We start from the raw sequence: 27,038 nt of genomic DNA, 5'->3' as shown, positions 1-27,038 counted from the left end.
GCCCCAAAGTTCAATCCCCCAGTACCAAAAAAAAAAAGATGAATAATTTCATATAAAATATAGATGAAAATTCAAATAAAATGGACACATTTCTAGAAAAATACTTTAAAAACTGAGTGAAAACTTAATATGAGAAAACCAGAATATTCCTATAACCATAAAAGAAATTAATGTTCATAAATTCCCTAGTAGGGGATGGGGTTGTGGCCTAATGGTAGAGCACTTGCCTAGCATGCATGAAGCAATGAGTTTGATCCCCAGCACCACATAAAAAAAACTAAATAAACAAAATAAAAGTATTATGTTCATCTACAACTAAAAATATTTTTTAAAAATTCCCTAATAGACCCTGATGACTTTACCAGCTAATTATTTCAAACACTTAAGTAATAAATATTTTCCCCAATATCATGCAAAAATTCTCCCACAGAAAAAGTATTTCCCATCTCATTTTGTGAGGCTGGCATAACTTTAATTCCAAAATGTGAAAGAATTTTATTAAAAAAAAATTAGATATTTTCATTGATCAACACAGGCCAAAAAAAAAAAAAAAAAAAAAAATTCCTAAAGAAAAAGCAAACTGAATTATGCCATGCAAAATAAGAATAATAGATAATACCAAGTTGAATTTATTTTAGGAGTACAAGATCTGTGTACCAGATATTAATAAGTGTGCTTTATCATAATCACAGATTGAAGGAGAAAAATTATATAAACATCTTGACGGTACAAAAAAAGCATTTGGGGGGCTGGGGTTGTGGCTCAGAGTTAGAGTGCTCTGGATTTGATCCTTAGCACCACATAAAAAAATAAAGATATTGTGTACACCTATAACTAAAAAATAAATATTTAAAAAAAAAGCATTTGAGGGGCTGGGGATGTAGCTCAAATGGTAGTGCGCTTGCCTGGCATGCGTGAGACACTGGGTTCGATTCTCAGCACCACATAAAAATAAAATAAAGATTAAAAAAAAAAAAGTTTTTGACAAAATTCAATATCCATTCACAATAAATACTTAGCAAACTGGGAAAAGAAAGAAACTTCCTTAATTTGACAAACAGTATCTACCAAAAGCTGAAGACAAAAATCGAACTTAATGGTAAAATGCTAAAAACTTCCCTCATAGATTACAAGCAAGAGAAGGAGATTCATTATAATCAATTCCATTCAGCAACGTTGTCTGTAGGTCTTAGCCAGTACAGTAAAGCAAGAAGAAACAAAAGTTCTGAATATTAGGAAGAAATAACACTAATTACATAAAGATGACTGTCAATATAGAAAAATCTAAAAGCATGTATTGTTAAGTTATAAGCAAACAAAATTTAATTTTAAAAAAGTCATATAAAGTTGGGGGTATGATATAGCTCAGTGGTAGAGTGCTTGTCTTGCATATTCAAAGGCCTGGGTCCTATCCCTAGAATGCCCAACCCCCAAAAAAATAATTAATAAAGTTAAGATATCCATGGAGAAACTATAAAACTTACTGAAAAACATTTAAAAATAGAGAATGTAGACAGATAGGGTAATAGATGAAAAGACTCAATGTCATTTTTCCCAGATTGATTTATTGAGTCAACAGAATTAAGATACCAAGACATTTCATTTTTTTAAGTTGACAAGCTGATTCTAAGATTTAAATGAAAAAAGAAAGGACCAAGAGGAGTGAGGACATTGTCAAAGAACCAACAAAAGATTGGGTATATCAATACAAAATATAAAACTGATAACTAAGAGCATGCAGTACTGGAATATAGAGAGACAAAATGATTCAAATAGAGTATAGTCTAGAAAACAAATCCAAGCATAAATCAGCACTTAATATAACAAATGAGTATGTCAGATGTATAGGAAAAGGACAGACTTACCAATAAGTATGGACATCCATATGGAAAAAAATGTATTCATATGCAAGTAAATCCTTTACATGTCAATTAAAAATCTTAATACAAGAGGCAAAACTATAGGATTAATAATATTGATGACTAAAGGATTTCTTAATATAATATGCATTAACCATAAAAAGGAAAGGCTGAAGAACCCAAATTCTTTACTTCTATCTATCGACATACTAATAAAAACAGAGAAATAAAACATACTAATAAAAACAGAGAAAAGAGAAGCCACAGAGTCAAGAGGGTATTTGTGATACATATAACTGACAAAGGATTAATATTTTAGACTATTTAAGGAATTCCATTTGTTTGGAATATCACAGCTTTGTAACCCTAATGAAATAATAGATCTATGCAATCTGTGCACTGAGAATCAACAGTTGTCCCCAGAAGGGACAACTAGATATGATGTGCTTTCCAAATAGGAACCTAATACCTATTAAAAAGATGTCTTAGAAAAAACAAATACACGAATGGAACCTGACTCTGATCAAGCCTTTAGATTCAATTATCAATTTACAGCAAACATAAGGAACAGAAATACACAAAACTACACTATGAGGATACAAGTGCAAAATCCAGATTATGGAAAAAGCTCATAGGGTAAATGATAACGTTTTAACAACAAAAGGATTTAAAACAGAAGAGGAGGAACCTATAAATTAAGGGAGACATGAAAAAATATTTAGGCAAGTTGGGCATGGTGACCAGTGCCTACTCTCAGCTATTCCAAAAGGCCGAGACAGGAGGATCACTTTAGCCCAAGTTTGAAGTCAGCCTGGGCAATGTGGCAAGATCCTTCTCAAAAAAAAAAAAATTAATTAATTAATTAAAAATAAATAAATAAAACCACAGGCAAACTACACTATGATGTTCAGAAATGTACACTTGGGTGACAAAACTCTAATGAAAAATGACAAATTGATTATCATGACAATCAAAATAATCGCTGTTCTTGTAAAAGGGAGCACATGAAGGTTTCCTAGTGGCTTTCTAGAAAGTTCCTACCTTCTGACGTTTGATTATTAGAGTTTCCCACCTTATGATAATTCATTAGGCTATATATTTGTTTCATGCAGCTTTCTATATTTTTGATATACTTAACAGAAAGAAGATTAAAACATTAAAAGACCTAAAAAATTAGATGATAATTGAAGGAGAGAAAAGGGAAGGTAGTATAACACCCCACTTTCATAGCAGGGCAGCCACAGATAAAATCTTCAATTTATAAATCAGGAAAAAGAGAAAACATATCACTTAAAGTATTAATATAGAATAGATGATGGTTGTTGATGAAACTGGTTACACATGTGGTGAGCCGTTCCTATAGACCGTGGCCGCCATTAGAAGATGGCGCCGGCTTCCACTGTGGCCTGTGATAAACAACTCCTTTTATTGAGAATTGGCGTGCAATCCCTTACCACCCTATGAGAAAGATCCACGTGGCAGCTTGGGATTGGTATGCGGGAGGCTTTATTAGGCTGTGCTTGGGCGCTCGGCGGGGGTGGGGGGGGGGGGGGTCGCTAGAAGATGATACTTGAATCAAGGCCTGAATCAACTGCTGAAAGAAGAATCCTGTGTCGTATTTTTCCCTTGCCGGCGAGGGGTTGCGACATACACACACGTTTTTTTTTTTTTCTTTGTACACAGGACAGAAATACACAAATGATAGCCACACACCCCCATCCGTACCCTCACCCGCACCCACACCCACACCCACACCAGTAGTGTTCCAGGTTAAGAGATGATGAAGGTATGGCGTAAGGTTATGGCAGGGCTGGAGATAAACAGAAATAGATGGATTTGAGAATTATATAATATAAACAACCAAGTAGGCTGGATATAAATGAATATAAAATTCTAATTAGGAGATTTGCTTTTCAAAGTGGTGTGAGTTAGCAATTCTGAAGGTATTTAATGGGTATTGCCAGAGCAAGCAAACAGGAAAATATACTAGATATTCTGTTGTAATATACTGTAGATAGGAGCCAGATGGAAATTAGGATACTGGGGTAGGGAGGATAGGGGACTAGCTATAATTCAAAGTGGGTGAGAGAGGAATCTAGGTCTTAGCAACATTCTTTTTCTTGATCTGAGTATTGATTACGTGGATGTACATTTCTTCAATTTTTTATTTGTACTGGGGACTGAACTCAGGCCTCATGCATGCTAGGCAAGTATTCTACCACTCAACTATATTCCCAGCCCCTTCATTTTTAATTTTTGAAAATCCATTGACCTACATATATGGATTTATATACTTCAACATGAAATAAAGAATAAAACCCCAGGATACATATACATTATAACCATGTAAAACCAGGTAAATGCTATATATACAGCCCAGGCAAAGACTACAAAGGAATATGGACAGAATAAAATTGTTTAATTTGTTAATGTAGTGCAATAATGTCACTATGTGTAAATTTTTTTAAAAAATATTATTTTAGTTGTAGATAGACACAATATCTTTATTTTATTTATTTATGTGGTGCTCAGGATCAAACCCAGTGCCTCACACTTGCTAGGCAAACGCTCTACCACTAAGCCACAGCCTGAGCCCACTATGTGTAAACTTTTAAAACTTTCACCCACCAGGAAACTGAGAGAAAGAGAAGAAAAGCATGGCTTGGGTATTCCCTGTATTTTCATATCCTTAGATAGCTAGCTCTGGTTTAGCTTCAACAATGAGTTGGGAGGGACTCTTGCTGACAACCAGCAGTAAAGACAGTCACATGTAGAACCCATAGGATGCTCCCATTTGCAGCCTTCCCAGTCCTGTTACAGGAATGCAGTGCTAATTCAGCATGTAAATATTTCAGCATTTAATGTAAAACCCTGTCAAGGCTTAAAATGTCCAGCCCCATTTCCACCAGGACAATGGAACAAAGGCCTCATATGTCATGCCTTACACTAAAAATGATATTAAGAGCTCAGTAATTTCAACTTATAGAATGTATGAAACTCACAGGAGACAAAAAACAGAGGTGGGTACCAACAAGAGCTCAGCAAAAAAGGGAAAAGGAGAATCTTATTTGGGAAGACTAATTCTTCTAAGAGAAGCAGAAAAGAGACCCTGATCACCTAGCTGACTCTTTGATTAAAACGTGGCAAAACAATGTCTATGTTGATAGCTGCTACAACCCTGACTTTTTTTTTTTTTTTTTCAGTAGATTCTAAGCTTTGCTAGTGGGAACTACAGCTTCCAAACTAGGCAAGGAGTCAATCTAAGCTTCAAAGACCAGACTTTACAAATGACCTTCCAGCTGTGCCAAGGTGTCAGGCCCTGCAACCTCCTTTCTGTAACCTGTGCTCTCCCCTAGAACAAGGGAATACCATCTCCTATGGATGCTGAAGGTCAATCTCTTTGACCCATTTCAGAAGGGGAGAAACAGCATCAAGCAAAAGGCATAGTCTCATCATGTGCCTCTAAGTCAGTCTCAGAGATCTCCATGGAGGACACATGGAGGAGTGGGGATGTAGTCCTGAAGTCATGAAAGAAATTTTACCACATGCTATTCAACACTAACAGAACATTACTATATTCTTTCTTTCTATAAAATAGCCCACAAAGTGCTGTTAACTTACTTGGTCTAATCAGGGAGAAAACCTGCCACTTAAGTAAAAAAGTTATTTTGGAGAAAAAGTTGAAGATAAATTACCCTACAAATGCAGCTATTAATCAGTGGGTAAACACATTATCTCAAAGCTTAAACAGTTCCCTTTAAGCCCTAGGAAAGGGCATGGTCCATGTCTATGACCATGCACTCTAGAGAAAACAGTCTGAAAATTTTTAAGACTTATGGTAAACTGGACCTGGTGGTGCATGCCTGTAATCCAATCAATTTGGGAGACTGAGGCTCAAGGATCCCAAGTTCAAGGCCAATGTCAATAACTCAGTAAGGCCCTAAGCAACTTAAGTCTCCCCCCCCCCCCCCCAAAAAAAAGCATGGGATGTAGTTCAGTGGGAAAGTGCCCCTGGGTTCAATCCCTAGTTAAAAAAAAATAAATAAATAAGACTCTAGGTAAACAGGTTATCATGTCAGGAGCAGAGCAGCATTCCTTTAAATCCTCTCCAGTAGCCTTAAGGAAAAATCCTAAAGTAACAGATTTTGCTCTAGAAAAAAGCAAGCTTACCTCTCTCCCAGTCCCATCCTGACAAAGCCCCTCCTTTTCCTTAAGAAATTAACTGTTTAAATAAATTACAAGAAACAAGACAGTGCAAGCTGAAAAGGGAACCTATAAAGGCATCAACCAATATTAACAGCTCAATGTTATTTGGCTCTGATTCAAAAGAAAAAATTGATAAAAACTACTATAAAATTATTTGGTAAATTCAACACTAATTACATATCCAATGACCAATGATGTTAAAGAATTATTTACATGTGATAACAGTAATGTAATCATCTTTTTAAAAAGTGCTTTTTTTGACAATTTCTGAACTACTTAAAGGACTAAATGATCTAATCAACTAATATATAATTACTTAGAAGTGGCAAGAAGGACATCGGTGCGGGTATGTAAAACAACACTGGCCATTAGTTTGATAAGCTCAGTGATGGACACACAGATGTTCACATGGTTCTCTTTACGTACAGATGTGTATGTGGATGCATTACATGCATATGCATTTTAAAAAACATTTTGAAAAACCACCCAAAACATTTCCTTGAAGTCATCAGGGCACTGGATTCTTCCCAGAAAACTGAGTGAAAAGGGTTCCTTTCTTTTTGGGAGGAGGGGGTGTTTTTTCTTCGCTGATTCTATCATTAAAAATATAACTCTAAACAAGGTAGCAAAAATACCTAAATCTAGACTTAAGAGTCTAGATATTAGCTGTCTCAAAAGCCAGCACTCTGCCATTGTTAACAGGCAACCAGGAGGCAAACACTGCTTCACTCTTTGCTCAGCTGGCAGGGACTTGCAGCATCGATTGCTCAGGATGCAGGCAGCCTGCAGTAAGGCACGTCCCTGGTGAGACACTGCTGAGTAAAGGAGTCTGTCTGTAGCTGCACCTCAGCCTGCCTCACTCCCTCCCCCAGTCAAACCCCTCCTTTGCCCAACTCTTTTTTTTCCTGCGTCACAAACACAAAATGGAGTTAGCTGGGAGCAAAAACAATCTGTTTAAAATGGCTGAATGCAGTAGGGAGTGCCATAGTAAAAAGTGAAGGGAAAGGGCACCCCCTGCTGTCCAACACAGGGACCCCATTTTTCTCACTATTTTTGTCAGAAGAATCAACCCTAAGAGTCCTGGTCAATTTTGTCATCTTTGATACCTATGTTGAACTCTAGATTTCAAGGTTTAGAAACTGAGGTACAAAAAGGGAAAATAATTTCCAGTCTCTGAAAACAGAGTAAAAAATCTCAGTTACTACTTGGTTATGATTAGTAATGGTGTTTGTAAGAGCACCGAACGGAAGGGAGGTCCTTCCATAGTGCACTGGCCCCCTAACTTCAGCAATGAGCTAATGGTCCGCAGAGTCCCACAGCTATAGTCATCACTTCCCCAGGAATTCCTGTTGCAGGCTTCTCTCCGTGAAGACCACAAACAGGAAATGAAGGAGTAGGAGTTGCCTGACATCCTGGAAACTAGGTTCCTAAGAAGTACAGGTGAGAGGAAGTAGGACAGAGAAAGGCTTTTAGAAAAATAACATTGAGAACATAAACTGGCTATAGAACTAGTTATAACCACAAGGCCAGAAGACTCAGGCTGAGCTACAAAGCAACTCCACCCAACTTTATTTCTCACTCATTCACTCAGGTTGGTAACACTACTTGCTCTGCCCACCAGCCTACAGGGAACACCTTTCATAATATTATTGCTACACTTCCTTTGAGTAAGCCAAATACCTTAGAGTATGACTAAAAGAGAAAGGTGGGAAAAAGTGGAAACATCTTGAAAAACCTATGGATCTGACTCCACTAATTAAATATGCTGTTCATCCAACATCTCTAAAGTGAAATCACTGTTGTACATATAACACATGAGCACACAATCACCATAGGAAGTTTTAAAAAGTCAGGTGTGAAGGCTGAAACAGGAGGATCATGGGTTCAAAGCCAGCCTCAGCAGCAAATTAGCTGAGACCCTGTCTCTAAATAAATAACAAAATAGGCCTGTGGATGTGGCTCAGTAGTTGAGTGCCCCTGAGTTCAATCCCTGGTACCAAAAAAGAAAAAAAGTCAGGTGTGGCTGAGGATATACTCAGTGACAGAATGTTTGTAAAGCATGTGCAAGGTCCTGGGTTCAATCCCCAGTATCACAAAATGTTTTTTGTTTTTTTTTAATTAAAAAAATCGATAGACTCTAGCACAGTTACAGTTTTCTCTAAAGAAATAGGGTCTGTGAAGAAACTTGATTTCCCACGCATTTTTGAAAAATTAATATACTTGGACAGGCGTTATAGTGCGTGCCTATAATCTCAGCTACTTGGGAGGCTAAGGCAGGAGGATTGCAAGTTCAAGACCAGCCTCAGAAACTTAGAGGACACTGTCTCACTGTCTCAAAATAAAAAGGGCTGCGAATATGTAGCTCAGTGCTATAGTGCCTCTGAGTTCAATCTGCAGAACCAAATTAAAAAAAAAAAAAAGAAGAAGAAAGAAAAAAAAATTAAGATACTTAATAATATCCTTAGGAAATAACAGTAAACTTTCTGTGAGAGTAACAACTGTGGGATCACCAAGTTCACTTCAATATATATACAAACTCTGATTCTGGGAAGAAGAGAAATCAAGAGGGTCCTATGTGAGCTAATAAACAGCATGCTAACCGAACAGCAGTTATCCCTGCCCAAAAGTAACCATATTTCTATCACTGCTCTCTTGGCCCAAATAAATACCCACTTGCTAAATTCTGTAGAACTACATCATCATGGACATGCAAACTGTAAGGAGGGATGGGAAAAAATAAACCTGAAGGAAAAGAACAAAGCCAGACAGAATCCCAAAGCTATAAGAATCAGGTGCTAAGAACTGGGAAGAAGGGGAAGTCTGAAGGAGTAGCAGAAAAACAGTGTTAGAATTCTATCTGGGAACTTGACAAAACTTTTGGTGGTTCAGATAATAGTCATTGAGTTTCTCACAGATACTTTCCCAGCACACCCAGGACGGTGACTCAATTAAGGAGAGTTAAGAGGAGATTTGCTTCTGAGATTTGAGTAAGTAAGGATGTGAAAGACAAGTACTGCCCCAAGCAAGAACCCAGCAAAGGTGTGTCAGCAAAAGAATAGGACAGGTTTACATAAAGAACAATGAACTAGGTCTGGGGAAAAGCATCAAAAATAAGGGACTAGGAACAAAAGCTCTTTTCCTTTTGGGGGGGGGGTCCTATTAAGAGAAAAATCAAACATCCAAAAAAGAGAATAAGATAATAAATTCCCATGTACCCATTATTTAGCTTCAATAATTAACAATTTATGGTCAATTCTGTTTCACCTAAGCCCCTACCCAAACATCATATTCCACCTATAATTACTTTAGCATGCATCTCTCTATAAGATAATGATTTTTAGAATTAAATACCATTATCACATCAATTTTCAGCAGTCTGAAATGTCAAATGTTTTATACAGTTAATGTGAATCAATATCTAAATAAGGTTCATATGTAGCACTGGTTAACATTTTAAAATTCTCCCTTGATCTGTATGTTGTCCTCCATCATATTTTTTCCCTTGAAGTGTATCTGCTAAAGAAATCAGGACACTGATCATCAGTGAAAAGGAGCACTACTGGTAAAGTGGCATGACACAGCTCACAGAAGCAGGCTTCTCCAAACATGGTGCCTTCTTGCCACACCCTAGATTCTGAGCCCCACAGATTTGGACTTAAGGGGTGTTGTTTATTTGCTATGAGAGATTAACAAGTAAAGGACATATTAATTCTGCCCTTCATATTTCTTAAATAAAAAACTAATACTATAAAGTATTACAGAAACATTTTAAGCATGAATAAAACAGAATGAGGAAGGCAAAGTACTCTTGTGGTTTTTTTTTTTAAGGTTCTGCAGAGTAATTTTAATCTTTGCTGTCTCATCCATGCCTATCTAAATACTGAGTAAATTGCAGATTTCTAAGCCATTCTCTAGACAAAGGAGTCCAGAAATACCCTCCATTTTATTCAAGGTCAGGGAAGGGAAGTAATAAGGTAAAAGCAAAACAAAGAGAACAGATGGAATAAACACCCAGCCCCCAGTCAGTCTGCAGAGGCAGCTGCTGGTTTTTGTCATACTGCCGTTGTTTTTTTTTTTTTTTCCCCCTTCTTTGTTCCCGAGGTGGAAGCCAGGAAAGGGTGGGGAAAGGGGGGAGGATGGGTGGGGATGAGGGCAGCATCGTCATCACAGTTACTGAAAGTCACCTGATTTTCTCCTCCAATCCCTAGTCTCTGACCTCACAATCTGGAATCTGAGCCAAAATAGCTCAACTGCGCTCACTCCGTGGCTAAAAAGAAGAATGCAAGCAGGACAGGAAAATGGGGACATTGTTTTTGGAAGGATTTTTGCAGTTTTACTTGCCAAACATACACACACACACACACACACACACACACACACACACACCCCTCTAATCTGATAGATACAAAATCACTAACTTTTAGGAAAGAATTGGTGTTACTGTAGAATCAGTTCCTTCCCATCTTGCAGAAATGGGGCTACAATCTCCTTTTCTTAATTAACTGGGGCTCCTTTGCCCATGGGAGCTTAAAGATAAATGTAAAGTTTTTATATTGAAATTTGATTTTTTTCAAAGAGAAATTATTACAGAAGGCTTGGATGACAGAGAGTGAAGTAGAGGATACTGTTACCTGCTCTGTCAAATTGGTTCCTAATACTGTGCACTGTAGACAATAATATATTAACTCCAAGTACTTCTAGAAACCCCTTCTCCAAGCATCTGGACACCAGCAAATTTCCTTTTGAATTCTTTTGCCATTCTCATTATTAATATAATCATCTTATAGAAAAATAGAAGGAAAAATATACCTCTAACAAAATCTATAGTTTTCTAGTATATGTTCTTCTACTCTTACCACTCCTGCAATTTTTTTCCTATAAAACACAACTGGAATGAGTGTTTAAAATTTGCTTCCTGGTTCCTTACCCTCAAACATCAATCGTAACAGTAATTTTTCTATTTAGACACACCAGCTATGGTCAAGAGTTCTAAAACTGGGCCAGCTACAGGACATTAAATTCTAGAGCAATTAATCTCCGGAATAAAAACAGATGGAAACAAGACAAAAATATGGTATACCATCCCTTTCCTTTGAAGACTATAGTCCTTAAGGAGGAGTGCTCCTATACAGTGATACAAAGCTCTGCTATAGTTCTACAGTATGATACTAGGAGCTAGGTCTGGAAGGTCCCTTTGCAAAACTTTTTAGTTTCTCTTCTCCAAACCATAATGGCTATAAGGCTCTAGTATGAATTATCATACATTTATAGAGTTGGCATGGCATGAGTAACTGTTTAGTCCATCATTACATAAGAATTTGCAAAAAAAAAAACACAAAAGGACATGTATGCAAGCTAAGATGAAGTCAAAGTGATTGGATTAATGTGCCTACTATTTTTTAAAAAATTATTTTGTTACCATATTTTTGTTGTTGTATTTATTATAAAACTAATGCATGCTTTTTGAAAACAGATTTTTTTTTTTTTTTTTTTTTTTTTAATGAGAAAGATCTCTCCACGAAGAACTTCAGGATATAGAAGCAAAGTATAGAACAGTGTAGATAGCATGTTACCTTTCGGTAAAGACAGGGAGGACAAGAATCTGTATCAGTATTTGCTTATAATTGAATCACATTTTTAAAATCCTGAAAGGATAATCAAGAAACTTGATTAAGAATGGTGACCTCCAGAGGGTGGGTGAGGGAGAATGATGGAATAGATAAAGAGTAAGGTGGGAATGAGACATTTTTATACTGACTACTGAAATACCTGTGTTACCTTCACAGAAAAACAGATTAAAGAGAAGCAAAAATAAAAGAGAGAGAGAAAACATTCCATGGTGGAAACAACCTTAATACTCCTTGCTGGGAGACCTGTTCAGCATCAGCAAAAGTCACTTCAGATCCAACAATTCCTCAAGAGTGGAAGGTTAAGGAATACTCAGAACAGTTCACTCTCCTTGGGGAGGCAGCTCTGGACTCCAGCAGGTATCAAGAGAGCACTGGATCATTCTTCTACTCATCCAAAGCCTAGTTCTGCTCTAACACTTTCTGGAGAACCCCCTTCCTCCTCTTAAATACTTCTCTGATCTCCAACTCCAGGTCTTCATGGCAAGAGAACAATGAAACTTGAGTAAGAGTTGTTTGCAGAGCTGTGGCTCTGTCCAGTCTGATTTCAACCTCCTCATGTTTCTCACAACTCCATCTTTGTTTTACAAGCCAAAATCTAATGTGTCACTCTGCCTGCCATCTATCCTCTCCAGTATAGTCAATCTCTAAATATCCAGTGGATATTTCATTGATTCCAAATATCTTCTTCAAAACATTATTCTAAGATGGCTTTTAAGATCTGGCTGGGAAGTTAGTGAGAAAAGAATTCTGTAAAAACAAGTACCTCTGACAGTTCTCCAGAATGCTAGCAGTTAATAGAAAATGTTACATTGTTTCCTAATTGATCTCAAATGACCTTTATAAGAATAAGGATAGGGCTGGGGCTATATAGCTCAATGATAGAATTCTTGCCTGACAAATGCAAGGCTCAGAGTTCAACCCCCAGCACCAGTCACTTCCCCCCCAAAAAGGATAGCACATATCTACTCTGATAAAGACATAGAAATGCTATTAAGAGAAAAAGTAGAAAGCAATCTGTAGCCTATGGCAAAGAGTCAGAAAACAGAAAAAGAGGTAATTAAACGAAGGATCAAGGCATATTTGCTTATCTACAGCAAAATTACATGGGGTGCTTGTATTCTTTGGAAGGTGGAGTCCAGAAATTTATATTTCTAACTTGTTCCTCATGTAATCCTTATGCACAGTAAAGACTGGGAATTACTAGTACAAACAGACATTCAAGTTAATGCAATACTGATCCTAGATGGTTTCAATATCTAAAAGGATATTTTGTCAGAAACTAAATCTGCAATCTGCAGATCATGGGAGATAGCACCCTGGGTTTAAAAAATAAAGTTTCAGTTTCTGTATATCTATAATATACAATGCAGGTACAAACCAAACTGTGGCTGGTTAGAAAGAGGCTCTAAATGGCATTATCTTGAGAGAGTGAGGAGCTAACAAATTACGATATACAATCAGTGGGTAAGTTCAATTATGTGTTTGATATAGCTTGTCAGCAAAAACTGTAACAGATATGGTATTATGAATGTGTTATAATAAGATCACAAACACATAAATAATGAACTACCAAGGTGGTAAAATACTACCCTTTATTTAAGCACTCTGAAAGTCAGGCTATGATTTCATGAAGCTATCAGATTAAAAAAAAATATTCTCCAGCCTCAGGGCCCCCAAAAGAACACTAATATTGTACCCATAAAAAAATACTAGCTGCAAAAAAAAACACAAAAAGTCAACCAAAAAACCTAATTGCACCATAACAAAATTTCTTTGTAAAAATAATAGCTTCCCGCTTTAATTTTACTGTTTATCAGTCCTCCAAATAATTTTCCTGGCAGGTAGAGGGCAGTGTCCTAAACAGTTGTACTTGAAACTAATAGACAGTGCCTCTCTCTAACGTGACTGCATCATTACCCAACGTAACAATGACACATCTAAAATAGAAAAGCTCCATGTGCCATCTGGTGGCGAAAAGGAAAAGAACACACTGCTGCAGATAAATATATCAGATTCCTCCAGTTTAGAAGGAATTAAAGTTTAATTATCTTTATCTGATGACACCTTTCCTTAAATCTCCACTAGTAAGTCTCTAGTGGAAACTACATCAACAGCCATCAAGCAAATGTTTTAAAGTTTTGCCCTAGTGTAAATCTAGATCCCCAAAACACTGCCTGTAAGAAAGCAGCAGCAACTATTGCCTGACCCTCAGTGCACATAGAATGAAAATCTGACCAAAACAAACAAAATAAGAGCCCAGAAAGTTGTAAAAATGAATTTGAGATGGTGAAAAATAATACCAAAGGTAGCTACTGCAAAGAAAAAGGAAAGGGGGTAGGGGGGACCAGTAACAGCATGAGTTCAGAATTGAAAAGTTCTATCCTTAAGTTCCCTTATCTCATTTATAGATGAGGAAAAGTCAATGTATCAAGAAAACCCTTTGATGCAATCATATTAGTGATGAGACTGAAACAAGATATCATTTTCCCTGATCAGACACTTTGATAAATAATTTCTTATTTCTGGTGGAAGTGTAAATTGGTATAATCCTATATCCAGTGATCAGGGTCCAGAAACTTTACTTTTAAGAAATTACTGTGCACAAACAAAAGTATGCAAAGAAATATGTTTCCTGCAGCATTGCTTATAATTCAAAAAATTGAAAACTTACATTCTCAATGAGGGAGTAGTCATTTAATTTGTATTATTCAGAGAGTGGAATATAACTATCCATCACAAATAATGAAGAAGACAAAATAAAACTTCAAAAAAAGAAATGAAGGGCTGGGACGTAGTTTAGCAGTACAGCACTTGCCTAGCATACACTTTTTTAAAATAAAGTGTACATACCCTCACATTTCTGTAATTTTATATTTTAACTAACTTGATTCATAAATTTTCCAGTAACATTCTGGTTAAAAATTTCCCATATTTTCTCATTTGAACTAAATCTTAACTACTTTTTAGAATGATGTATGCATATAAAATGTATAGTTAACCACAGTCACTTTGGGGAGAGGATAGTTTTTTTTTTAAATATTTTCAGTATATTCAATACATTAATTAAAATAAAGATATCATGTTAGTCCAGGAACTGCCTTTAGATAGGATGGCAGTTACAGGAAAGACAACAGAGAAATAGGAAAAAGATCTAAAAGTCTCTAGAAGTGCCTCTTCTGATTGCTTCAGTTTTCCCAGTAAAGTACAAATAAAACATTCTCAACTGAGAATAAGGATGAGGGAGATGCTGGGTCTTTGAGGAGAGAAGGTGTTAAGTAATCATTTAAAAGAATGAAGAATTGAATGGATTAGAAATGCTTATATGACTGCCTGGCAATCGAAATTATCAAGGTCCAAGCAACCTCACAAACGGGGCAGAGGAGATCCAGGAGAAAGAATAGACAATGAATTAGGGGGAAAAAAAAAAAAGAAGAGCATTTGATATTCTGGAAGAAAGCATATCAAGGAAGACCAGTTGTGTGGTTTTCTCCAGTCACATTCACAGCTTTATAACTACAGGTGTGTATGATGAAATAAAAGAGAAATAATGGAAGAAAATGCCAGGGGAATGATTATTATAATGATTAACCATGGATTTTTAGGTGAGAAGAGAGAAGTCATCAAGGAGGTGAAGAAGAGATTATAAGTGTCATGGGGCTAAATAATTTTGTGGGTCAAGATACTACAAGAGAACAAGATAAAAATGTAGAACAGGTATGTATAATATGAAATTGAGACTGTAGAAGCGCTGCAGTTATTGGTAATGACTTGGTTCAAGTCTGAATCCTGAACCAAGATAGTTATGAAAGAGCAACAGACAGTCAGGTAAACCTACCTGTTGTTGCCAACAGTTTTCACTTCTGAGACAATAGCACAAACCTTAGGATCTGGAAACAGTCAAATGCTAACTAGAATATTTGTTCTTTTTAATGAAATTCTCAACTTTTTTTGGCCAAGATCTTACGTTTTAGCCAGAGTTTTTCTTCCTAAATTACTGTCATCAAACACTTAGAGAACTGTTTCTCATGCTCACAGTTCCCAAAATGTATTTCATGCTCCATATTGTCCATTTTACACCTACTAAGAGAGGACCTTTGAATCTTATGAGTTAAAAAGGTTTTAAAAGGAAGGAATACTTCCTCTTATGAAAAACAATCTCTATACTTAGGCCATTAGTTATCACTCACCCTGTTATGGTTCAAAAGAAAAAGAGAAAGAAGGAAAGCAGAAAGAAAATTTATCTTGTACATTCAAATAATGACCTGCCCGAGGTTATAACAATGATGAAAATGCTCCCTTGGAGAAGATGAAAATAAAATTTAACTACTAGATATGTTTCCAAGGAATTCAAAAGTAAAGTCAACAAGTCCGTCATATCAGATTCCTTGCTGTCACAGGAAAGTGATAAAGTGAGAATGACTAAGTTTTATGGTGCTGTCTATCAAATCTGAATTTACTATATTCCCCAGAAGGGAATAAATTAAATAAGTAACTAAATTCCTGACTTATAGAAGTTAAAGAGTTCAGAAATACAAGACTAATTCTCAAGAGAAAAATAATGTGTAAGAGAACTTGTTATAAATTCTAGGACCAGTTCTGTCTCTTAACTCTTCTTTTAGTAAGAAACCTTATTGAAGCTGTGTCTGGAGGCACCTTTGACCACAGGAGGTAGATATACAGAGTGAGGTAGTTGTTTCTTCAATATCCACTCTTAGAAAAGCCAGTAGGTATATGGGAGATTTTAGGTACCAATAAAACATATGGGGGATTAACAGGCATATTTTAAAAATAGCAGAAAATTGTGTTTAGCAAGCAAGTGAGGAAATAATGCAATTACGATGAAAACAAGTGTCTCAATAACTTCCCCATTAACACTGGCAGCTATACACTGGGCTGAAATTACCTAAGCAGTGCTTCTACTGTACTAGATACGCATGTTTTACTTTCTTCAAGTTTTAGGCTAGTTTTGCTAGAGCTGAATACACTATAAGTAGAATATACTCTTCTCTTCTATAACCCTAACTATCCAGGATCTGGTTTACTTGCCCTAATTTATTTTGTTTCCTTTTTTCTACTCTTAAGTCATTGCCAATTCAAGGACATCTGTGCTTACAGGAATTAAGTGGCTGGTGAAAGCTTTTGCAGCTCTTGTCTGGATCTAGCCTTTCAAAGGCTCCTAGGACAAGTACATACACTTCTGGAAAGCAGAACCCTAGGAAAAATCTTTGGAGTCAGTCTAGAGTCTGAACCCTGGCTCTGGCACTTACTATATGGTCTTGAAAAATACGTTTAACCCATGTCTCTGCTACTTCATCTGAAAGCTGAAATATCTGCAGTGTAATAATGAGAGTTAACCTATCATTATTTTTTCATCAATGTTAAAACTGCAAATGAGAGACTTGGTAACTGACACTGGTTTCAATATTAAAACTAAACTGGGGCCTGGGGTGCAGTGCAATAGTAGGGGGAATGCTTAGCTCGGGCAAGGCCTTGGGTTTCATCTTCAGCACCACCAAAAATTAAAATGAAATTAAAAAAAAAAAAAGAAGAAGAAAAAGAAAAGGAAGAGAAAAGAAACCTAAACTAGTTCAGTATTTAAGAATGACTTTTAAAATGAATGAAGTAAAAGGTTTTTTTCTGAAATACTTATACTAGAGACACATAAAGTAATGAAAGCAAAGTAAACCTTGTTGTCACATTAAGGAGCTCTGATTCCTTTAAGTCTTTACTTTGCAAGTTTTGAGAACCTGAAATTTCTTTCCTGGCAAACATTTAAACTCTAAGAAGCCCAAAGTCTTTTTTTCTAAAATGTTATTTTTCGGCAAATTGTAAGGAAGGGAGTAACCTGGGAATCATCTGTGTTTGCATGCCTTAGCACCAAAACTCAAGAAAACAGGGGAAATTAGTTATCACAATCACAACAAGTATGATATGAGGCTCTAGATCCACATGCAGCACCTCCATATTCCACTTTACACCCATGCATAAATCAAAGCACCCATTTTGTCCTCAAGAGGGACATTAAAACAAAACCTAACATTCAAATACTTCTTCCATCATTACAGACTTATGAAGTAAATAAAAGGAAAAGTAGAGAAACATAGAAGAAAAAGATAGATAACATGGAGTCAATAAAAGACTGAAAATCCAAAGAAATAATTTTTTAAAAGGGGAAGAAATGATTAAGAACATTCATAGCTACATGGCTGATAAAAAGAAGAAATGTTTTACTGCATTCAAGTATTGCAAATAACTGTTAAGTGGGCAAACAATAAGCACTAATGACAGAAAAAAAATCTATTCCAGAATTTTTTAAAATGATTAAAATTTATCATTTATGGAAAACTGCTCAAGATTTAGTAATTTTCAAGAACACCTTCTCAAATGCTTCCTACTGAAAAGACTGGGAAATTAAAACAGTATGCCAGAGTAACACCTGAAAGTTGTAACTTCAATTAAAGAGATTTATAAAGACCAGCTAGAAATTTCCTTCATCAAAATAGTAGCAATTCATTAATGGTAATTATTATTACATGAAAAATTGATACCACTACTAAACTAAACTAAGTGGACTAATTTATACTTATTCTTTAAAAAAGAATGAATGATAAAGAATGCTGGGTGAGGTGGTGCATGACTATTACCCAATGCCTCAGGAGGTTGAGACAGGAGGATTGCAAGTTCAAAGCCAGCCTTAGCAAAAAGCAAGGCACTAAGAACTCAGTGAGACCCTGTCTCTAAATAAAATACAAAATAGGGTTGGGGATGTGGCTCAGTAGTCATGTGCCTCTGAATTCAATACCCAGTAACTGACCCCCACCACCCCTGTCAAAAAAAAAAAAAAAACAAAGAATGGATGATAAGATAGAAATTTCTAAAAATACTTTTTTTCTTTTTAAAGCCAAAGCTGCTAGGAAATTTCAATGAATAGAAAGTATTTTCCTAGGCAGAAGCTGGAGGCTAATGGAGTACTAAAGAGTTTGGGTTATGTTTTTGAAAATAACAAAAGATGAGAGGTCTTGTTTGTTCAAATACATATCAATTCATAATGAAATTAATGTCAAAGATGACCAATAAACTGCAGAAACCCCAATTAAAATCAATAAGAATACAAACGTACAAAATAAAAGAAAGATGGAGACAAAAAAGGGGTCCAGTTATTGTGTATTTGCAGTGGCTCTCAGAGCACAGAGCCCAAGTACAAGAAAGGGATAAATTCTAAACACCAACACAAGGATAAAAAAATCATTTGATTTTGACTTTTACTGTCAACTACTCTTTGTTAATAAATTAGAGCAGTATAAGTGGTCACCACCATGTTTTTTTAACTAAGAGCGTAGAAGTAATTTCCTAAGGCTAGACTTTGGCACGGAAGGTGATAAATGTCAGAAGAAATGGCCACTTTGCCTTGAATGATAGGAAAAAGGATAGGCTTGAACATTGTGATCTTTCACTTCTAGACAGAAACACACATATAACTGGGAGTGACCAAAGGTGCCTAGCACTCTGTTAGATTCCTTATTAGAACAAAGTGCAACCTGGTTCCTAACTATAAATAATAATTGTTTTTAAAAATGCTACTTACTGGGATAGAAGGAAACAGGGAAAAGAAATATGCCAAAGTTGCTCTTAATTTTCATCACTAGTGTCATGATTAACCTTCAAGTAAATAATAATGCTAACTGATGAGGGAAATACAAAATTATTAGTCTGTAATTGTGATACATGACAAAATCTTTCAAATATTGGGTCTCTCAGGAAATGAGAAGTGTCCCATCACAAAGCAGAACAAAATCACAAGAATTAGAAAGTGAAGATAACAAAGTGGATCAGTTCTTCTAAAATGAAAGAAGGAATCTGAGGCAAGAGGATCACAAGTTCAAAGCCAACCTCAGTCACTCAGCAATGCCTTGAGTAACTTAGCGAGACCCTGTCTCAAAAAAATAAAAGGGTTGGAGATGTGGCTCAGTGGTTAACCACTGGGTTCAATCCCTGGTACCAAAAAATAAATAAAAATAGAGGGAAGACATGAAGGTAAAAACCATGGGCTGTAAGTCAATGGGAAAGCTGTCTATATATGCTACAGAATAGAGGCTATACACATCTACCTGTCTCATAAGGCTTCACTGCAGTTTAAATGGGGTAGTAAAAGTGTTAAAGCACGTTGAAAACTGTAAAATGCAACATATATGTAAGGTAATGGTGATAATACTTACTTAAACTGTCCCTCACCTTCCAAAGAAAGAACGGTATGTGAGAGCTTTAACTTAAAAAACTTTTTTCCATAGAGTCAACACCATAGCTACTGGTATTTTGGAACTCTAGGGGAAAAAAAAAAATCTAGCAAAAAAGAAATTAAGTCTTAATCTTTGATATCAGTTTTTGTAGTTATAGATGGACAGCAAGACTTTATTTTATTTGTTTATTTTTATGTGGTGCTGAGGTTCGAATCCAGTGCCTCACACATGCTAGGCAAGCACTCTTCCACTGAGCTACAGTCCCAGCCCTGGTATCAGTTTTTTAAAGAGAAAAATCTGTTACATTTGTTTCATCTTTTCTCTCTAATATTCAAGAGACCCAAATAAAAGGCTCTTCTGTATTCTTACCTTTGGAAGCTACAGGAGCGAACGGTGAAGAAGGAGTAAGCATCAGATATTGGAAAAAAAATAGAAAGAGATTACACATTGTGTTTTATTATCATAGACTATTGCTCAGCCACCCAACCTGTTAAAACTCTTGCCAATCCTTACTTGATTAAGTACTCAAGTATGAAAATGGCACCATAAGGCAGTACAACAGTTCATTCAAGAGTACCATCAAAACAGGCCCAAACTGAGCTTCTGAAAGCTTAATCTTATATTCCCACAAGTTATACTGACACAGAATGCCTACACGCAACAGGTTTCTTTCCCCAATCCAGTAAACACATAATACAAACACATCTTATTTTGTTCTGATTAGGAAAACCCATCTCTCTTCTACCCAACACTCTCTTTCCCCTCTAACCCAGGGAAGGGAAGAGAATGAGGAATCTAGGAAGAGAATGGGAAATTTAACTTAAGTGACACCTAAGCACTATACTAGACCTTGACATTAAAGAGGAAGGTTACTCACTCTTGGTCTGGGCAGAGAAGGTAAGAGTAAGTTTGGCGAAAAGTTCATTGTTCTCAAAGCGGTCCTCCTTCACCTTTGTCCAGAAGCAGTCCTGGGAAAGGTCCTCAGCCACAAACTGTGGGGATACAGGCAGGGAGGGGTTAAAGAGTTACTAATCTGAGGCCTAAACTTTCCATCCTAGAAAACTAATGAAGATGCAAAAGAAGCATCTGGCCGGTTATCAACAACCTTTTACTCCAATAAGACTAACCTAAAACACAGATAACAGCTGTAATCTGTGGTGGGATCAGATGATGTTTCCAGTTTGTTCACTGTTGATTATTCAAGAACTAGATTCGGTTATGCTACTCCTCCTCCTTCTTATCCCAAATCTTCAAGTTCAGAAGTACTCTATATTTTTATAATCCATTTGCCTAACTTCATTTTAACTTAGTTTCTGGGAGAAAAAGGCTAACTTAAAAATCACAGGAATCTCAAACACATTATGAGCCATGTTTGCATGGTCTGTGTATAACTCTTTTCTTGGGAGTGGGAGTGAAACAGCACAATTTCAGTCATTTGCAGACTGGTGAAATTACTAGTGTCTACTGTCCAACTGTCACGGTACTCATATCCTCAAAGAAAAGGCAAAACAAAAAAAAATTGTTTTTAGCTTAAGAATAAGTTTAGTTAGGATAAATTCAGAGTACAAAGCTCACAGAGCTTTCCAGGATAATGTCTGAAATATAGGACATGTTGAATAAACATAAGCAGAAGTGGAACTTGAAGGTGGATAAATGAGAGCCATGAGGAAGGGAAGCCTACCCATGCACAAAATACAAAGCAGGAAATTGAAATGATTTTGGTACTGGGGATTGAACCTAGGGGCCCTTTACCGAGGAGCTACATCCCTAGCCCTTATAATTTATTTTGAGACAGGATTTTTCTAAATTGCTGAGGTTGCCCTTGAATTTGCCATTCTCTATTCTCCTGCCTCATCCTTCCAAGCTGCTGAGATTATAAGTATTGTAAGGGTAAAAGAAATTGAAGTTAAAGCATAAAAGTTAAAGGGTAAAAGACCGGGTGTTGTAAAGTTTCTAAGCTGCAAGGTCTGAGTTAAAATGTAAAGGATTAGGTATTGTTAGGTTTCTATGCTACCTGCAAAACCTGAAATTTCTGTAGCTGTTAAGACAATGCTTGGAACTGCCCAGTAAATATTTCCCCTGACTACTTGGTTGTTTAATACCTGAAGGGCTCTGTGTAACTGGTTTAGGGCCTAAATGACTACGTGACCAATCAGTCTGAATGTGTACTCTCCTTAGGAATGACCTATCACTCCAGCCTGACCTGTTCCCGCCAATGAATGAACTAATCATGTTTAGGAGTTGTTCAATTTTCCCGCGCCTCATGATGATTTGTTCTGATGTATACAAAGCCCTCCGCCCTCCCCAAAAAGTGTACTTAAGCAGTGCTCAGCCCCTGCTCGGGGCTCTGGGCTGCTTTCCCTTCTTGAGTGGGCACGGAGCCCCAGCATGCTGGTTCAATAAATCCCCTTCTGCCAATTGCATGAGTGGTCACTTGGTGGTCTCTTTCTCCGACGTTTCGCGGGACCCTTACAGTATGTACCACTACACCCAGCCCTGAAGTGATTTCTTAAGATCAGATGAATTGGATATGGTGGCTGTAAGGAGCACCTGCCATAGACATGCTGGAACTCACTAAGTTGCTGGCCATAAGGAACAGCAGCCATTGAACTGCTTAGTCATGTCTGCTTGCAATTGATAAAGAGCTTTAAGGGGCACTAGCCATAGGCATGCTTAGCAATGACTGGTTATAATTGATAGGGAGTATAGCTCTATGCACATGCACAAAGAACATACTCAGTTGTAATTACATCACCTCACTGGACATAACCAATGGACATTGATTTTCAGTGGGTGTAACCAATCACCAAAGTACACCACCAATTTAGAACTGTATTTAAATGGCTTATCCTGTCACATTGAAGAATTTTGCTCCTGGGACATTGCCTTGCAGTCTGTGCCTGAAATGACTCCACTATTCCCCAATGTCCAGCCCCTGGCTGGAGAGAAGCATGATACAAGGACAACATCTGCTCTTTGGCTAAGAGAAGTTGTGTGGTTTCAGAGGTATTTTGGAGCTCGTGGTTGCCCTAGGATTGTGTGATTTGCTTATAGTATTTAATTAGTTTGCACTGAATGCTAGATGGGGTGCTCCAGCACACCCAACACTGTTTACATTAACTGTTTATATTTGATGATTGGTGTGATCGAATACATGCTTGCATTTAAAGACAATCTGCCTCTGAGTAATTATTAATAGCGCCGCTTGCCACAAAGTGGCACACACCTGTGATCCCAGCAACTTGGGAGGCTGAGATAGGAGAATCACAAGTTCAAGGCAAGCTTCAGTAACTCAATGGGGCACTAAGGAACTCAGTGAGACCCTGTATCAACATAAAAAATATAAAAAAGGGCTAGGGATGTGGCTCAGTGGTTAAGTGCCTTGGGTTCAATCCCTGATATCAAAAAAATTTAAAAATTTTAAAAAATTTACGGATGAAATGAATAGAAACTCTCACCTTAGACCAGTTAGGCCTCCGGAGCTGCACCTCTGGCTTATAAATCTTTTTGGGAGTTAATCCAAATGGCAGAACTGGGGCTGCTGGTACCCCAAATCCAAAGGGGGGAGGCGGAGGCAAACCCATTCCAGGTGGAGGTGGAGGAATGCCAGGGCCACCAGGAAATGGAGGTGGTGGAGGGATTCCAGGACCACCAGGAAGAGGAGGAGGGGGAGGTGGCATTCCTGGTCCTCCAGGCAAGGGAGGAGGTGGGGGGATGCAAGCACCCCCAGGTAAGGGAGGTGGTGGAGGGATGCTAGTACTTCCAGGCAAGGGAGGTGGTGGGGGAATGCCAGCACCTCCAGGCAAGGGAGGTGGAGGGGGGATGCCAGCACCTCCAGGCAAGGGAGGTGGAGGGGGGATGCCAGCACCTCCAGGCAAAGGAGGGGGAGGAGGGATGCCAGTACCTGCAGGCAAAGGAGGGGGTGGAGGGATGCAAACAACTCCAGGCAAAGGAGGAGCAGGTGGAGGTGGAGGAGGAAAAATGGTAGCACCTCCAGGAAGAGGAGGTGGGGGTGGTATACTAACCCCTCCTGATAAAGGAGGGGCTGGAGGTGGAATAACCGTGCCAGAGTCACCAGGTAGAGGAGGGGCAGGAGGAACAGTGGCACTACTAGGAACAGAAGGAGCTATAGCAACAACTGAGGCAGAGAGAGAAGCCATTTCTTTCTTGGCATCTTCCAGTTCTTTTGACAGCTTGGCAACCTACAGAAACAACACTTATAAGAATACTTGTCACCCCATTTCAGGGACTGGGGGGGGGGGAACCTAAGAAACTACTTAATCCAAATTTCTCATTTTACATATGGAAGGACTGGGAGGAGTTCAACAGTCTACATGATTTGCCTAAAGTTACACAGCCATTTAGTGACAAAGCCAAACCCAGAACTCAAGTCATGTTCTTAGCTGAGTATGCTTTGTAGTAAAAAACACAACTTCAACTCTTAGTTTAACTCTGATTATAAAATGCAGAGGTCAAGCAAATAAAATATTATATTCTAGTTATATCCAAGGTGCTATAAGGCAATTATAGAACTACATAAGTGATCAAATAATCAGATATTACAGATCACTTAAATATTTATAAAACTACAGTGAGGATAACTCTGTCCACTGATGATTAAAATAAGGGAAAACTAACAAAGAGTTTAATTTTTACTCCTAAAAATTTATTAGAAGTCTATTACCTTTATTTATGGGTAGAATTGTGTAAATCATTTTATTCTTGGTTTTTCTATGTTTTCTAAATGTTTTGTTGTATATATTATTTACTACCCAAACAAAACTAAAAGCAGTAAATGATTTTTAAGATATGCACCATTTAACTACATTATCTATTAGCTGCCACCTCCCTAGGAGTGAGATGACTGGCTCCTGTCCCAAGACGTGAGCTGATAGCAGTAACAGTCCTTCTTTGCTCAGAAGTTACCTCTCCTGTGAGCTGGGACACCTCTGCTTCAAGGTCTTGTTTCTCTATAGCAATTTGTTGCTTTTCAGAATCGAGTGCATCCTTTTCTCCCTGAAGATCCTGAAGTTTCTGCTCGAAGTCACTTTCCATCTTTTTCATTTCTACTTGTAGCTCATGTCGGGCTGTTAACTCTGAGTCCAGCTAATGAAGAAAGCAATTAGGTTCGCAATTAGGCTCCCCAAAAACTCTTCATCCAATTAAGAAGCCCATGTGTTATTCCCCATAAATTGGTATTTTGTGCCAGTACTTGCTCTGCAGAGTTCACTAACCCTATATATCAGGCAATGTATGGGGGGAAAAAGCACTATAATTTTGACCTTAAAGTCAAGGATAAAAGACAGGAGAACTAAAGATCCTTTAATAGTCTTCCTACTTTCACAGTTTAACAAAACAAAACCCTGGGCTGGGGTTGTGGCTCAGTGGTAAAGCGATCGCGATCGCCTTGCTTGTGTGAGGCCCTGGGTTCGATCCTCAGCACCAAATAAAAATAAATAAAATAAAGGTATTGTGTCCAACTACAACTAAAAAATGAATATAAAAAAAAAAAGATTGTATTTAGAAAAAACACAAAACAAAACCTTTAAGATTTGAAAGAACTTTAACCAACCTACTAGCAAGGGGTCTCCTGGATTCCATAGTCACTAGAATATAAAAATCTATCAACTATAATAGGAGTCCTTAACAATCAAAGAGAAAAAGAGAACTCAAACATATTCCAGTTCCTATTATTCTAGGGATAAGAGACCTGAGATGCCAAACAAATCTGAAAGTGCCATCACTATTATTCCAGAGTATCATCTATCGTTCCTGTCCTTCAAGGGCTGTGCAAGCTCACCTTCAGCTCCTCGTGTTCACATCCATTAACCCTTTCTCCAATGACTAACCTATACTGAAAAGATGTAACCTAAAGACTATTAGATGCTGAGTATTTTCAAATATGAACAAAAATTGTCTTGCATGTTAGAAAAATAATAACCCTCATTTAAAGAAAGATATACTTTAAAGAGGATAAAAACAATTTGGAGGTGGGGGCATAAAGCTAGAGATCAAACTCAGGACGTTATGAGTGCTAGGCAGGTAGTCTACCACTGATCCCACAAACGCACCTTTTTTTCCAGCTCTGTAGCTTTGGCTTCAGATTTCTCCACTTTTGTTTTATCAATCATTTGATCTGGGGGGGAAAAAGTCAGTAAATGAAGTTCCCAGTTCTCTTGGTTTCCTTCTCATTCCTAAGCCTTTTAATACACCAAAGAGCAGTCTTCTGTCCATTTGGTTATCTGTTATTATCCTTACTGTTCGGCACTAGACCAAGAAATAGGACTTTTAGATAAGTTCAACCTATAATTTCTCAATGCAAAGCAAGGCTAACATGCTGGGTGGCATGAAGAATGCCTGAATTATATTTATGAAACTCTGAAACCGGCAAGTATCACAGATGATAGGTGAAGTCCCTACAAAAAAGTGATGTATGAGAAAGGGCAGGATGTTAGATTTATTGTAGAAATATGTTAAACATAAGGACTGTACATTCCTAACAAAGATGTTGGTTATGACCTAAGAAAGGACAAAAATGGAAATATCTGGGGAACAGAAAGATTTCTTCTCTGAAATTATCATTGACAGAAAGATGCAAAATGAAAAGTAAAAGCAATGGATGCTTTAAGGAACTGGATAGAAGAGTATACTTAACCAATCAATCCCTCAATATCAATCTGGAGGTGCCGGCATTTGAAATCAGGATCAGCTCCATTCTTATGAAGAACTATCTGGGAGATACATTCTTCAATCAACTTATAGTATTGTGGTCTACAGAAGAATCAGAACAGACAGAGTTATCAAATGGAAGTCAAAGGATAATTTTCAGAAGTATTCAGGATCAAGAAAAGTAAACTGACAATAGAAAGACTTAAGGATACGTGTTCTAAAAAAGAACTTTTCGTAAAGTTAATGGAAGCACCTCTGCCGTGCTATAAGAAATCCCCCTTCTTTCATGTCAGCTCCCACCCTTCCTATTCCAGATAATCAACTTCTTATGGGGAGGGGATGTAGCTCAGTGGCAGAGTATGTGTTTAGTGTAAAAGTCCTGGAGTCAACCTCTAGCACTGTGGGGGGAAAAAGTTCTTTCCATCTGCCTCCAAGTG

At 37.4% G+C, this 27,038-nt stretch overlaps 1 protein-coding gene across 2 annotated transcripts in view; it reads right to left on the bottom strand.

Moving 5' to 3' along the window:
* Diaph1 (diaphanous related formin 1) overlaps positions 1-27,038 on the bottom strand; it is a 94,179-nt gene that overhangs the window by 33,292 nt on the left and 33,849 nt on the right. For both annotated transcript variants that reach the window (XM_027927920.2, XM_027927919.2), the window contains 6 exons: positions 26,588-26,703; positions 26,004-26,068; positions 24,859-25,038; positions 23,391-24,134; positions 20,810-20,924; positions 20,302-20,310 (listed from right to left, as the gene is read on the bottom strand). In XM_027927920.2, coding sequence (XP_027783721.1) covers positions 20,302-20,310; positions 20,810-20,924; positions 23,391-24,134; positions 24,859-25,038; positions 26,004-26,068; positions 26,588-26,703 — 1,229 coding nt within the window. The remainder of the gene's footprint in view (positions 1-20,301; positions 20,311-20,809; positions 20,925-23,390; positions 24,135-24,858; positions 25,039-26,003; positions 26,069-26,587; positions 26,704-27,038) is intronic.

This window comes from Marmota flaviventris, chromosome 5 (assembly GCF_047511675.1).
Source record: "Marmota flaviventris isolate mMarFla1 chromosome 5, mMarFla1.hap1, whole genome shotgun sequence".
NCBI lineage: Eukaryota > Metazoa > Chordata > Mammalia > Rodentia > Sciuridae > Marmota > Marmota flaviventris.
The sequence above is the reverse complement of the archived record's forward strand: the minus strand, read 5'-3'. Positions and strand labels throughout refer to the sequence as shown.